General features: G+C 41.0%; 3 protein-coding genes across 3 annotated transcripts; 2 read left to right on the top strand and 1 right to left on the bottom strand.

The window, feature by feature from the left end:
- Window positions 1-1,341: 1,341 nt before the first annotated feature.
- pars2 (prolyl-tRNA synthetase 2, mitochondrial) lies at window positions 1,342-3,697 on the top strand. Its single transcript, XM_049716843.2, has 4 exons — window positions 1,342-1,618; window positions 1,770-2,127; window positions 2,328-2,573; window positions 2,711-3,697. Exons 2-4 carry the CDS (start codon window positions 1,777-1,779, stop codon window positions 3,590-3,592), a joined length of 1,479 nt encoding a protein of 492 aa, XP_049572800.1. The 5' UTR covers window positions 1,342-1,618; window positions 1,770-1,776; the 3' UTR covers window positions 3,593-3,697.
- A 250-nt stretch (window positions 3,698-3,947) lies between these two features.
- On the top strand, window positions 3,948-7,877 carry ttc4 (tetratricopeptide repeat domain 4). Its single transcript, XM_049716846.2, has 10 exons — window positions 3,948-4,192; window positions 4,558-4,675; window positions 4,759-4,920; window positions 5,012-5,089; window positions 5,243-5,367; window positions 5,445-5,531; window positions 5,636-5,880; window positions 5,973-6,057; window positions 6,144-6,226; window positions 7,312-7,877. Exons 1-10 carry the CDS (start codon window positions 4,085-4,087, stop codon window positions 7,409-7,411), a joined length of 1,191 nt encoding a protein of 396 aa, XP_049572803.1. The 5' UTR covers window positions 3,948-4,084; the 3' UTR covers window positions 7,412-7,877.
- On the bottom strand, window positions 7,832-10,163 carry LOC125966276 (cornifelin homolog B). Its single transcript, XM_049716869.2, has 4 exons — window positions 9,400-10,163; window positions 8,860-8,943; window positions 8,593-8,780; window positions 7,832-8,517 (listed from the first exon to the last, which is right to left on the bottom strand). The coding sequence occupies exons 1-4, from the start codon at window positions 9,446-9,448 to the stop codon at window positions 8,302-8,304; spliced, it is 537 nt and encodes a 178-aa protein (XP_049572826.1). The 5' UTR covers window positions 9,449-10,163; the 3' UTR covers window positions 7,832-8,301.
- Window positions 10,164-13,350: the final 3,187 nt, after the last annotated feature.

Below are 13,350 nucleotides of genomic sequence, written 5' to 3'. Positions count from 1 at the left end.
TTGGCCGCTTTAGCCATTCTTAGCGCTTCCAAATGGCAATCAAATGAAATGAGGGCAACCCTTTCTGCTCCAGGTGATTAGGTGGAGATTGCGCTGACCTTTTACGACGGCGCATGGATAATTAGGTAATGCAAAGTGACCCCCTCCCACTCTCAAGCAGATGTTTGGAGCATTTACATACTTAGAAAGCCGGGATGCCCTCTACTTTACAGCATTTTGGACCAGATGAGAGGAAAAAGTCAATGTTGACAGTCCATCAGGGAGGTCATTATACAGCTATTCATGGTGCAGTGTGATAGTCTGCGTGACATTTTGACGCGATTGTTATCAGCAAACACACTTATGTTGCTCAATCATCCCCCTGTAGCTCTGCCAGTGTAACTGAGAGTTTATAGTTCATCATACTATCCACTGTCAGAGTTTCATGAAAGAAAATATATCAAAATATTTCTTTTAAAGAGTGCTCATTATTGTACTTTTATGTTTTTTCTCCTTTTATGAGATTGTATTTGTTCTGGAAATATGGAAGCAATTGTTATGAATCTAATCAACTCATTGTTTTTTTGAAGATTGAAGCTGCGCTCAGAGGATTGTTTTTATCTAACCCAGACAATTGGTCGCCTGTTTTCTATGGGAACAAATGTTGGAACAAGTCATGACGACAAAGTCACGATACGCCCGTTTATGCGTGCGTGCGCGTTTTATCTCAGGTCTGGAACTAGAATATGCATCATCCACCATAAATGTTGGGCTAAAAGACGCAAGTAAGATAAAGAACCACAACAGCTGACAGTTAGGTCCCACTGACTGAGGGCAACATAAAATGCTATAAAGCCAAGGAAGTGCTAATGATGATATTGCATATTGTAAAGCACTGCTGAGAGAAATGTGTACACATTATGTGGTGCGCAGGACACCTCGTTGGAAAGAAAAGCAATGGCTGTGATCCAGAGGTCATGCATCACTGGTTAAATGACACTCGAAAAAGGATTTCAAGCCACTTAGTGCCTAGGCCTTTTGTTCTCTTTTAACTCATTACTTTATTGAATTACAATTATGTGCTGTACAAACAATTTGACTGTATTAATTACACAAGCAAAAAAAAAATATGGGTGGACAAAATCATGGATGTCTTCAAATAATCCTGCTGTCAGTTCAATGAACTATTTATTACTTTTGCCTCATTTTTAAAGCTCATTAATAAAATAAATGAAATAAAATAAAAATAAAGTGGTCCGAAAGCAGGCGTGAAATTAAAAAGAGATGCTGAGTTTTATTCTTCCAGGCCTGTAGGTGGCAGTATAGTGCGAGCTACTGCTTTATACTTCCCGGCCTGTAGGTGGCAGTATAGTGCGACGAGGCCAAGTCTGCAGTCCGACTTGACAACATGGTATCGAAAGCTTCATGTTTCCAAGGCTTATTAAACAACTCGACACGCTAGTATTTTAGATGACTTGTTTATTCGACGTACTGCAGCTTTTGCGCCTCTCATGGAAGTCTTGCTATCGTCATTTGGAGCGCTCCTTCGCTAAGTTGCGAGCGTAACTATTTAACCTCTGCTGGGTGAGCAGGTACAGCTACAGCACCATCCAGGAAGTGAGAAGAACCTCTGTGGACGGTGGGTAATACCGATCATCCTTCACTTTTAACACCAGATCTTATTTATATTTGCTATATTTTTAAATATGAGCCACTTGGTAGTCAACATTAGAGTTTGTACATGAATTCTGGCATAACACAATTATCATCATTGACTTTTTGTGAACTAGATCCATCATGGAACCTGTAACGCTTCGAATTCGACACAAAGTCTTCTGGAGCCTCCAAAGAACAGGATTCCTTTGCTGCAGGAACCACTCGGTCTTTGCTGAGCCGGCTGCTCCTCCCGCATCATCATCATCATCCCCATCCCCATCGCCATCCCACGGCAGGCAAATGAAAGTTCCTCTCCTGGTCTCTCGTCTCTATCAGCCGTCAAACCTGCGTGACATGGGTCCTGACAGCCGAATGCATGGAGAGGTTACCTGTAAGAGCCAGCGGCTCATGCAGCAGGCAGGACTCATTCATCCTTCTAATCCAGGATGCTACTACTACCTTCCTGCCGCTGTACGCTCTATGGAGAAACTGGTGAGATGCAATTATGTATTTTTGCCATAATGCATAATAATCATTATGAACCATAATAATTATATTACGGTGTATTAATTATAATACTCTTCCTCAATACTGACAAATCCAAATTGTTTAGGCGGCTCAATTATGCTAAAATTTACCAGTACTATCTTTGAGAAAAGAGGTGACATTTTACACATTATTCCAACCACCAGGTGAAAGTGATCGACCAGGAGATGCAGCAGATAGGTGGGCAAAAGTTGGACATGCCCAGTTTGTGCTCGGCTGATCTATGGAGAACCAGCGAGCGTTGGGACTTGATGGGAAAGGAGCTGTTCCGTCTGAAAGATCGCCATGGTGTCGACTACTGTTTGGGACCCACGCATGAAGAGGCCGTGACCAATCTGGTGGCTCACCAGACCACTCTGTCCTATAGACAGCTGCCTCTACTCTTATACCAGGTTAGTTTGAACTATTGTGGGTGGAAAAACACGGTTTAAGGTCCGTGGGTTAGCTGGAGCTGAACCGAACTGACGTGCCAACAGTAAAAGTCAATCATAATCAACAGCACCTTTTTTGTACTTTTTGGATTCAACAGATCACCCGCAAATTTCGAGATGAGCCAAAGCCAAGGTTTGGTCTCCTTCGAGGAAGGGAGTTCTACATGAAGGACATGTATTCTTTTGATGTGAGTGAGGAAGCCGCTTATGAGACCTATGAATCTGTGTGCCACGCGTACACTCGGATCTTCGGGCGGCTGGGCCTGCGTTGCGTGCAAGTGCAGGCCGACACAGGGAACATTGGTGGAAAACTCTCCCATGAGTTCCAGCTGCCCGCGGACGTCGGTGAAGACAGGCTTCTGATCTGCGGGAGCTGCTCCTTCTCTGCCAACGTAGAGACAATGGTGTCTGACAGAACTGAGTGCCCACAGTGCAAAACTGGTACCCTTACCGAGTCCAAGGGCATTGAGGTGGGCCACACCTTTTACCTGGGCAAAAAATATTCCGACATGTTTAACGCCGCTTTCAGCAACGCCCAAAACAAGCTGAGCGTTGCGGAAATGGGCTGCTACGGCCTCGGAGTGACGCGCATTCTCGCCGCGGCCATCGAGGTGATGTCAACAGATGAAAATATCCGCTGGCCAGGTCTTCTAGCCCCGTACCAGGTTTGTGTTTTACCCCCCAAGAAGGGCAGCAAGGCAGCTGAGGCAGCCGCTATGGCTGAGGAGCTCGTTCACACATTAGGACAGACGTTGCCACATCTGAGAGGTGAGGTTGTTTTTGATGACCGCACCCAAATGACCATCGGCAAGAGGCTAAAGGACGCCGACCGACTGGGCTACCCGTATGTGGTTGTGGTTGGACAGGGGGCGCTAGAGGAAACACCCAGGTTTGAGGTGATCTGTCAGCAGACTGATGAAACATTGTCTTTAAGTAAGGATGAGTTATTTGGTCTTTTGGGAAAAGTGGAAATCATGTGATTGAAATTTGTTTAGGGCTGTCTTTTAATGGCAATTTCATGAACTGCATAAAAGTGTGGTGCTATTCCACGGAATAAACGTTTTGTTTTTTTTCATTTTCCACCATGTTTTGAGTGTGGAGAATATTGTAGGAATGACAACAATTCGGTGAGATTTTTTTCTGGTTTTTCTAAACCTATTCTAAGAACGGATCACAAATTCACATATAAGTCCTCACCCTAATTAACAACACAATTGCTTCCCCGTTGGAAGATTTAAATCTATTTAAATTACGCATAATTGATATTTACATTTGCATAATAAGTGTGTGTTCATGTTCACCTTGTCCGATAAGGTCTCTGCGGCGGAACTTGTGTTTCGTGGCTGTTTCCGCACGGATCATTTGACCAGTCGGACCAACGTCACACGTGCAGTCTTCGGGTCTCTTAAAATTCTCACTTCTGACGGTTCTGACTTGGGAAATAGGGTGTCAAGGTAATTGACTGACGATTTATGGCCTCCCCCGCTAAACAAAATGACAGTGACGATGACGACGTTTTCGCGGAAGCGTTCAAGCGTCATAAATACAAAAATGCCTTCAATGAAGACAAATGGGAAGAGGTAAGAACATGCGCCATCCTGTGTTTGTAAACATTACCGTCATTTTGTGTTGTGCAGATTTGTTTTTAAATGCTGTAGCGTAAACATTTTTTTGTGTCAATGTAGACTTTAAACGAGCAACAATGCAGTTTGGGGCAAGGACACGTGACAGCGAAACATTAGATAATGTTTGTAGATGTGTGACCCCGACATTGATAAGAATGTTGTATGCCATTCCATCACATTGAATTGTTGAGTGACATGCACATTGATTCCTAAAAATATATGAGCAACCAGCTGCACGTTTACATACATTTGTAATTGAGGGATCGGTTTACATAATCAATCATCGAACTGGAATTCACAATGCTGTGGTCTTTATTTAGGAGTTTGATAAAATACCCATGTTCATGAAAACGGTACCCGATGAGATCGACCCCAAAGACTATCCCGAGCTAGCTCATCTCCAAGCTATCATTCATGATGAAGACAGGACCCCAGAGGGTATCCTTTTGTTAATATGAACTGTAATATGGTAATGTCATATGTGTCCAACATGAAGTGATACCGATTGTTTCATTCTCCAGAAAAAGCACACAGTTTGAAGAATGAGGGCAATGAATTTTTCAAAGAAAAGAATTACCAAAAGGCCATAGTGGCGTACACGGCAGCTTTGAAGAATAAATGCAGTGACCAAGATCTGGATACTGTTCTTCTCACCAACCGAGCAGCTGCACATTTTCATCTTGGTACAATATTCTCCTTTAGACACCACAAAGAAATCAATTTCCTTTGAACTGATTTTGAGTATCCTTGTGGATGTGATCTGTTGACATGTAGGGAACTTGCGATCTTCGCTGAATGATGCTGCGGCTGCAAAGAAGATCAAACCGGACCATCTTAAAGCCTTGATTCGAGGTATGGTGTACACTAATTAGGTTGGTGATAGCCAACTTGCTTCAACTATCACGCCAACGATAACTTTCACATTTTAATATAGTAATATTGCAGTGATTGTTATATCCTTACTTATTGGAGTAGTTATACGGAGATGTCATTTTGTGTGTCCAGGTGCTCAGTGTTGCGTTGAGTTGCGGAAATTCTCGACAGCCATTCAGTGGTGTGAAGAGGGTCTTAAAGCTCATCCTACAGATAAGAAGTTGCTGGAGCTGAGAACAACTGCAGACAAACACAAAGTAGCATCAGTCTTGAAGTTATATTTGGGTAAATGTATGTAATTCACTGTTTTTATTCTCGTTCTTCTTTCCTACAGAGGTCAGCAGAAAGAGATGCGAGAAAGGCCAAGGTCAAAGAAAAGAAGTTGAACAATGAGAAAGAAGCTCTCATGGCTGCAATAAAGGTCATAAAAAGACATATTAAGCGACAAGAAACCTTCTGTCTTTTACTGAAGGAACCTTCAAACATATTCTTCAACCTGTGTGTCACATTGTGTTTTTGTTGCAGGAACGAGGCGTCAAGCTCCTCAAGCCTGTGAAGCCTCATCAGTCGGGTTCAGACGGCGACAGCGACCACGACGAAGGGGCCTCGACTGAAATAGCCGAGCTGAGTTTGGATGGTCTCAGCTCTCACAAGGCCACAGGAGCTCAGGTCTTCCTAGATGAGCAGCGTGTCCTGCATTGGCCTGTGATGTTCCTCTATCCGGAACATCAGCAGAGTGACTTCATCTCTGCTTTCTGCGAGAACAACAGGTAGACACCATGTCGACAATAGTCTTTGTGGAGCAAAAAAAAAAACCCAAAACATTATTTATGTTTGTATTTTGTGTTTTTTTTTGCACCAGCTTTTTAGATCACTTTGCTGTCATGTTTGGGGACGAACTCCCACCTTGGGATGTGGACAGAAAATATCACTTGCAAAACCTGCAGGTTTGTTCTCCAATTGTTAAAAAAAACCTCATTATTTTTGGTGTAACAAACACCATTTGTGTAACCACCTTCTCCTCCCTCTGTAGCTGTTCTTTGAGGATGAAGAGAAGGAGACGCTCTACAAAGTTGACCCAGAAACTTCACTTTTAAAAGTATTGCAACACAAAAGGTAATTATGTCCAAACACTTGAGAAATGTAGTACAGCTTTTATGAGATAAATCAGAAAAGTTCCAGGACTGAAATCCCAAATAAGGTGAGTCATACAATCAACCAGCACACATAAGAACAGATTTTTTGGCGTTTGCTTCGGTTTTTATTCATTTCATTTGTTTTTGTCTGAGTTATGAGTGAATTTGTCCCTATTATAGGGCCTGAAACAGGTTGCTCTGACAATTTGAAAATGTGTTCAATTGATGATACCATTGTACCAGCACTCATTGTAGTCCTTGCATACTATTGACATTTGACATACTTAGCATCTGTTTTACACAAAGTTTGTCATTTGGAAGGTGTAGCCATAATTCATTTCCAAAGAAAACCTAGTTTGCACGTGTGCATGACTAAGACCTGTAGCAGGAAATAAAGCCACAATTCCCATGCCGCAATTATAGTGTGTCATGTTTGCCGCATGTGTTATGAGGCAAGCTTGTTTCATGTCTTGATAATTAGCATGACGTATTTGTCAACCCCGCATGACTCGGCTACCAAAATACCGACACTTAGCCTGAGCTACTGCTACTGAAAACATTGTTTCATTTTTGCTCTCCTTTTCTTGAACCGGTGCAACTTCAGCTGTCAATTGCTTCCATGTTGAAAGTATCTTTCAGAGTGACTGATGAATAAACTGAAGATAATTGAACATAAATACCGGCATGAACAAAAATGAATCTCGTTCGCACCCATCAAGCGTTTTCCCCGGATCTGCACTTATACCCAAATGTGTTTGACATTGCGCCAAAAGCATGGCTAGCCAAGGACGTGCATAACCAGAGGCTGAGCTGCATTGTTTAGCGCATAGTTCCTTTCCCATCCACAAAATAGTTTGGTAGGTGTGGTAGAGGCGTGTCGATTATGAATATTGTAAAAATAATGAGAACAGCGTTTTTTGTTTTTTTGTTAACTAGCAGTCCACAAACTATACACAGCACTTTAAAATGGCGGCCATCCATTAAACGATTTTCTGCCATCATTCTGAACGCGTGTTTAGAGCTTACTTCCTTAAAGCCCTTGACATTGCGCTCTCTGTTTTGCAGGTTTTTTGTCAAGGTTGGCACGCCCAACTTCATCATTTTAGTTAATGGCTCGACATTCTGGAAGCAATATTTATCAGGAAAGAAAATCTTGGCATTGTGAAAATGCTGCCCTTCAATTTTTATCTGATGAAAGAAAATTGACTGTTGTGCAAATGGGAGCAAAAAGGGCTCGCCAACCTTTTCGAAACGGAGTGAGCACTACTTCGTTGATAATGATGTAAAGCTTTGCTCAAATGATCTTTTATATTCATATTGATCATGTTTATGAATACTCCATAATTAGCCTGATCAGGGAATGTTGATCTATATTTGTCAAGCCCTTTGAGACGTTTCTGTGATTAAGGGCTAGAGAAATAAACTTGACTTTCTTTGAACCTGCTAAGAAACTGATAAATCATGGCAAAAAGTTCTTTCATAACACAGTTTGTCAGGCAAATTTTGCACCTCATCAAAACACATGAATAGCAACATTTGAAAATCCCAGACCGTCCCTCCAAAACAGTCAGTTGTTCATTCATGCTATTGTTTATAGATATTGTTTAATAAAATCCCAAAACATTTGCCAAGCCTTGTTTTAAGTATCAATGTGAAATACTTGAGTTCCGTACATTTCTGAAAGCATTTTTAAATGGTTATGTCTACAACATCTCTCGGAAATTAAAATGTCGCAGGCAACATCGAGTTGCGCAAGAAAAAATATGTCCTTCATGCCAGATTGGTCATTGTTACACAGTAACCATACAAAATAAATAAATCAATGAATAATGACAGAGCTACCGCTAAAGACAAATGACCAAGTGTTCTATTTCATACAAATACGTAATGTAAATAGCAGAAAGTGATGAATAATACAATAATAGTTTGACTTTTAAACCAGTGCCTCTCCCATAGGTAAATTAAGAGGTGACCCGAGATGGTTATTCCTAAATAAGTGAGGAAGAAAACAAATGAATCAAGTACCGGCTGATGGTAAAGGAAGGACAATCGGCCTCATCTCTGCAGATAATGTAACTCTGGGTGAGGAACGTAATAGGGAGGAGGGTCTTGCATGGTCATCATCGGAGGAGAAGGCTGAGAGACCACAGTTTGGTTGACCACGTTAATGATGGTTGGAGCTTGGCTTCGGTGTTTGAGCTCACGGTGCATCTGACACCAGCTGCACCACATGCAGAAGCAGGAAGCGACAATGTCCTTACAAAGGGAGCCCTGGGACAAAAGTACACCATGCGTTCACGTTGGGGATGAATGGATACAAATGGCGTCCGTCTTGATCCACCTTACCTTGATACCAAATTTGCTTCGCATATTTGCTCTCAGAGACAAGACTGCGGGGGGCACACACAGAGGGATCTCGCAAATGACACACACGGCAGGGCTAATGATGTCACACAAGGGCAGACATCGGTTCTCTCCGTATCTCCCTGCCACCGTGCAGGCCATGCAGGGGCAACACCAGAAACCGTAGCAGCCTGAGCAAAAACAAAAACCATATTTAAAAAAAAAAAATAAAAATTGGCAGTCTGGTGCTGTTTTGTCTTTGGATCTTACAAGTACTGGCATTTTCAAAGCAGTCCATGAGGTCAGTGTTCCACTCAGTGAGCTCTAGTTCCGATTCCATCTTCATTTGCACGACTTGAGCACAAGGAGGAGAAAGCAAATGACTACATATCGTCACTCTTATTGTCATTCATTATTTTATTTTGTTTACTTTATCTATATTTTTAGTTTCTTTTTGTGGTGTCCACTGAAAGGTAGCTTTCACTGCCACTGTTCCACAAATTAAGTGTGAATTTAAGTGTTAAATTGCGTGTCAGTCTAGTGAATTTGTCAAATATTCTTATGATAATAGTAATATTAGTCGTAGTAATGCACTTTGGAATTCATTAAGGCTGCTTAATGAAAGCAAAGTGTGCCGTACTACCGTCAGGTTTCAAAGTAAAATGCACGTATTATCCATCATTCTTTTTTGTTCGTTTCCAAACAAGCTCATCTTTATTTATAGTGTGTTTTAAAAATAACCACAGCTACCTGAACATAAAGTCAAAATTCAACAGTTAAAACAATAAATATATAACATAAAAATCTTACCTGATAAAGGTGGATGTGGCCTTGGTGAAGGTGCAGTGAATAAAGTCATGGAAGGAGTGTCACCTTGAGTATTATGGGTCAGCTAACCTAAGAAATGCTGCCAAACTTGATTGCGAACAGGGAAACAAAATTTAAACTTGACAATTTAACACAGCAACTTTCAGATGAAAGGTTGTCAGAGCATTTGTGACGCAGGATCTACTTTTCAAGCAATCAACCAATTATGTTTTTTTATATTACCTTTTCCAGCCTACCGTAATTAATTGCACAGCAATTTTTTTTCCTTGTTATATGGGGGTAGGGCGATTATTCATTAATTAAAAAAAAAAAAAACGACCAAAAGTCAGGTCCTTAAAACTAGCATCATAGCCCTACACCCATTCAACCATGCGCAATGAACGCTTAAGTTCCGCTCAACTATGTTTTTTCTTGGATTTGAATATTTCTAGGATCATCAAAATCACGATTAAAAAAACAAAAACTAATTGCTAAAAAAAATGAAGCTTGACCTTTTAACACCTCAGATGAACGAGCAGGAGAACAATTGGTGTTTATTCTTATTAATGGTGACAAATCACTTGTATACTTCTAACATCATGTAAATTCTCATCGATGCTCGCTAATACATTGCTTGTCTGTTCCATCGCAAATATGAAGCCAAAAATCTCTTAAAAAATGTTTCATTTCGTTCAGTCGAGTTCATGCTTATCAAATAAGCCAGGATAAAATAATCAAAAAGTCGACCTTGGAACACGGCATCTTATTTTTGAATGACGTATTGATAAGCAGGAGGAGTAGGTGCTGCGTTTTGGACGGTCATCATCATAGGAGCAGGCTGAGTGACCACAGTTTGGTTGACCACGTTAATGACGGTTGGAACTTGGCTTCGGTGTTTGAGCTCACGGTGCATCTGACACCAGCTGCACCACATGCAGAAGCAGGAAGCGAGAATGTCCTTACAAAGGGAGCCCTGGGACAAAAATACACCATGCGTTCAAGTTGGGGATGGATGGATGGATACAACTGGTGTCCGTCTTGATCCACCTTACCTTGATACCGTATTTGCTTCGCATGCTTGCCCTCATAGACAAGACTGCGGGGGGCACACACAGAGGGATCTCGCAAATGACACACAAGGCAGGGCTAATGATGTCACACAAGGGCAGACATCGGTTCTCTCCGTATCTCCCTGCCACCGTGCAGGCCATGCAGGGGCAACACCAGAAACCGTAGCAGCCTGAGCAAAAACAAAAGTGAAGATAGCAGCAGTGGAAAAGCGGCGACGTGACGAAACGTAGATCTTACAAGTACTGGCGTTTTCAAAGCAGTCCATGAGCTCACTGTTCCACTCTGTGAGAGCTGGTTGGCTTGCCATCTCTACATTTAGCGGGGAAGCGGAAAAGAGCAAATTACTCCATGCCATTCACAAGTGTCATTCAAAGCACCAACAAACAGAAAGAAAAAAGAAATCAAATATAGAATAAAAAGAAAGGAAGGGGAAAAAATACTCCATTTAAAATGAATATAAAATCATGCAAATTTTAGTCTTTAATAGTTCCCCTTTTTTGAAGTGACAGGTCCCAAGTAAAAGGGTTTAAAAGTGACTTTTTGCATTAAATTGTCAACATTTATGGACATTTTTTTTTCATTAACCTGATATGTAATCTACTTTATAGAGAGAGAGAGGTAAGGCTCCTCGAGAATGAAATCAATTTGAATTGTGTTACACTCCCAATTCCAAATATAATGCACTCTAATTGGTCTATCGTTGCAGCGTCTCACCTTCATGGTATAAAATATTGTCTTAATTGTTCAATCTTACCTGAAGAAGGTTGATGTGGTCTTGGTGCACTTACAGTGAAATGGCATCTGTTTCACTCTGAGTGATAGAAGACTAGGAAATTGAAAAATGCTGCCAAACTTGAATCCCCAGGGGGAGACAAAAAGGAAAACAACAGAGGTATCAAACATCAACAAAAAACGTGTTTCTCTTTTTTCTCTGCCAACGTTGCCTCTGACTGGGCATGGTCTGTTGATAATGCAGTTTTACAGAACACCAGCCATGAAGTCCTGATTGTCTATTTAGTGACCCAAAAAGAGGATTTTAATGCTGCAAACTATGCAAATCCCCCAAATGTACAGTAACACTATACTCTGCTAATGGTTAAAATAGGATTTCCTGCAAATTGGTCCGAAAATGAGAGCCAGTTTTTGTACTACTTATCAGAGAGATGGGTTGAGTTTTTAATTGTGCAATTCTTCCTTCTAATTTATCTTTCCTATTTTTAACTGTTTTGCTGTCACAGTGAATGGCTTCCTCTGCGGTGGAAAACATTCCATCCCAACTTGAACTTGCGTCTAACCACGTCTGAACAATTAGAATAATACAGGCACTATTATGTACAAAATGATGTAAGCTCAAATAAGTAAAGACGTTGCCTTGAAAATATCTGGAAGCTGCTTACTGATAAGTGAAACTGTGCTGCGTATCGTTTAACAGTAACAGAAACTGATGATATGAAAGGTCAGATGTGATTTGATCAGTTATCTAACATCTGTTAAACGTCCCTATTGTCCTCAAGCTATATATAGAGTACAGTCAGTAAGAAATGCGGTTCCATTCTGTAAGAATTTTCCATATTTAAAAACAGGATGGATTGTGTGCTTTCAAATGACTCAGTAATGACAAAATACACAGAAAGAAATACACAAGAAATGCATGAGGGGGTCCCAATTATTATTACCCTATAAACCATTGCATGCATGCGTGGCTTGACTGCCTCAATGCGAACACACGCTTTTAACCTGCTTTGTGGCACGATCGGCGATTTCACATTAGATTCACGTGATGGATAGAATTGGGAATTGTTGTTATTGATTGGTCTAAGTCTCATAGTTTATAAGTCAAGGATTCAGAATATATATATTTTATATTTTGAGGGGGAAAGGCATGAGATAATAAAAATACTTTTGCAGATTTAGTTACCATTTATTTGAGGGGGCCACGCCCTCCCTTGCCCCTGCCCCTGCCCCTGCCCTGATTCCTACACATAAAATGCAAGGGCATATTTCACTTGCAGCTTATATCCACTAGGGGACAGCATGTATCCAAGGAATGCACTACTAAAGCAAATGAATCCAAATCAGATTACAGACACAATGTTGGGTTTAATCTAAATTTTTATTGTGTTTGGAAGTCGTCTGTCGCATGCCAGTAAAAATGGTCAAATGAAAATATTTCAAAAAATATACATCGACTAGCTATAAGACCGTCCCCCGCCCTTTGCCCTCCAAAAAATTCCTTATACCTAAACATTGCAGGACTCTCCATGTGACAAAAAAAATCTCAGACTTATTAATGTAGCATAAAAACACTTTTTTCAAACCACCCAAATAGTTTTTAACCCAGCATTTTTCTGTCATCCTGATTAATGTATCAAATGCAATGTTAGGCCTGAATATGAATAGAAACAGGTTGTTGATCAATATTAGAAACCTTTAGAAGCGTGCTCATTTAGCATACTCTCTCTTTTATACAGTTAAGTACAATTTAGCCCGATGGATTTCACTGTCGCCTGCCGTCAATTTTGTGCCCAGTTATTTTTCTCACCTGGTTTCTGTACCCATAATGCTCATCTGTATAGCTGCAACTTCATCACACAAGTAATGACTTGCTCACACAGCCTAGATTTGGTTGGGTGCAAGACCCGATTAGAGGGGTGCAGGCTGCATATTGACCACGGTGGGGTTTTTCTTGCGAAACTTCAGTTCACGGTGCATTTGACACCAGGTGCACCACATGCAGAAACATGACGACAAGATGTCGTTACACATTGAACCCTGTCAACAAAAAGTGCTGTTATTTGCATTGCGTTTGATAGTCATGATTGTTTTTTGTTTTTTTTAAAGAGCTCCTCCAACCATCATCTCCATAATTACCTTGACACCGTA

This window comes from Syngnathus scovelli, chromosome 10 (assembly GCF_024217435.2).
Source record: "Syngnathus scovelli strain Florida chromosome 10, RoL_Ssco_1.2, whole genome shotgun sequence".
NCBI classification, from domain to species: domain Eukaryota; kingdom Metazoa; phylum Chordata; class Actinopteri; order Syngnathiformes; family Syngnathidae; genus Syngnathus; species Syngnathus scovelli.
This window is presented reverse-complemented; position numbering and strand designations above follow the sequence as displayed.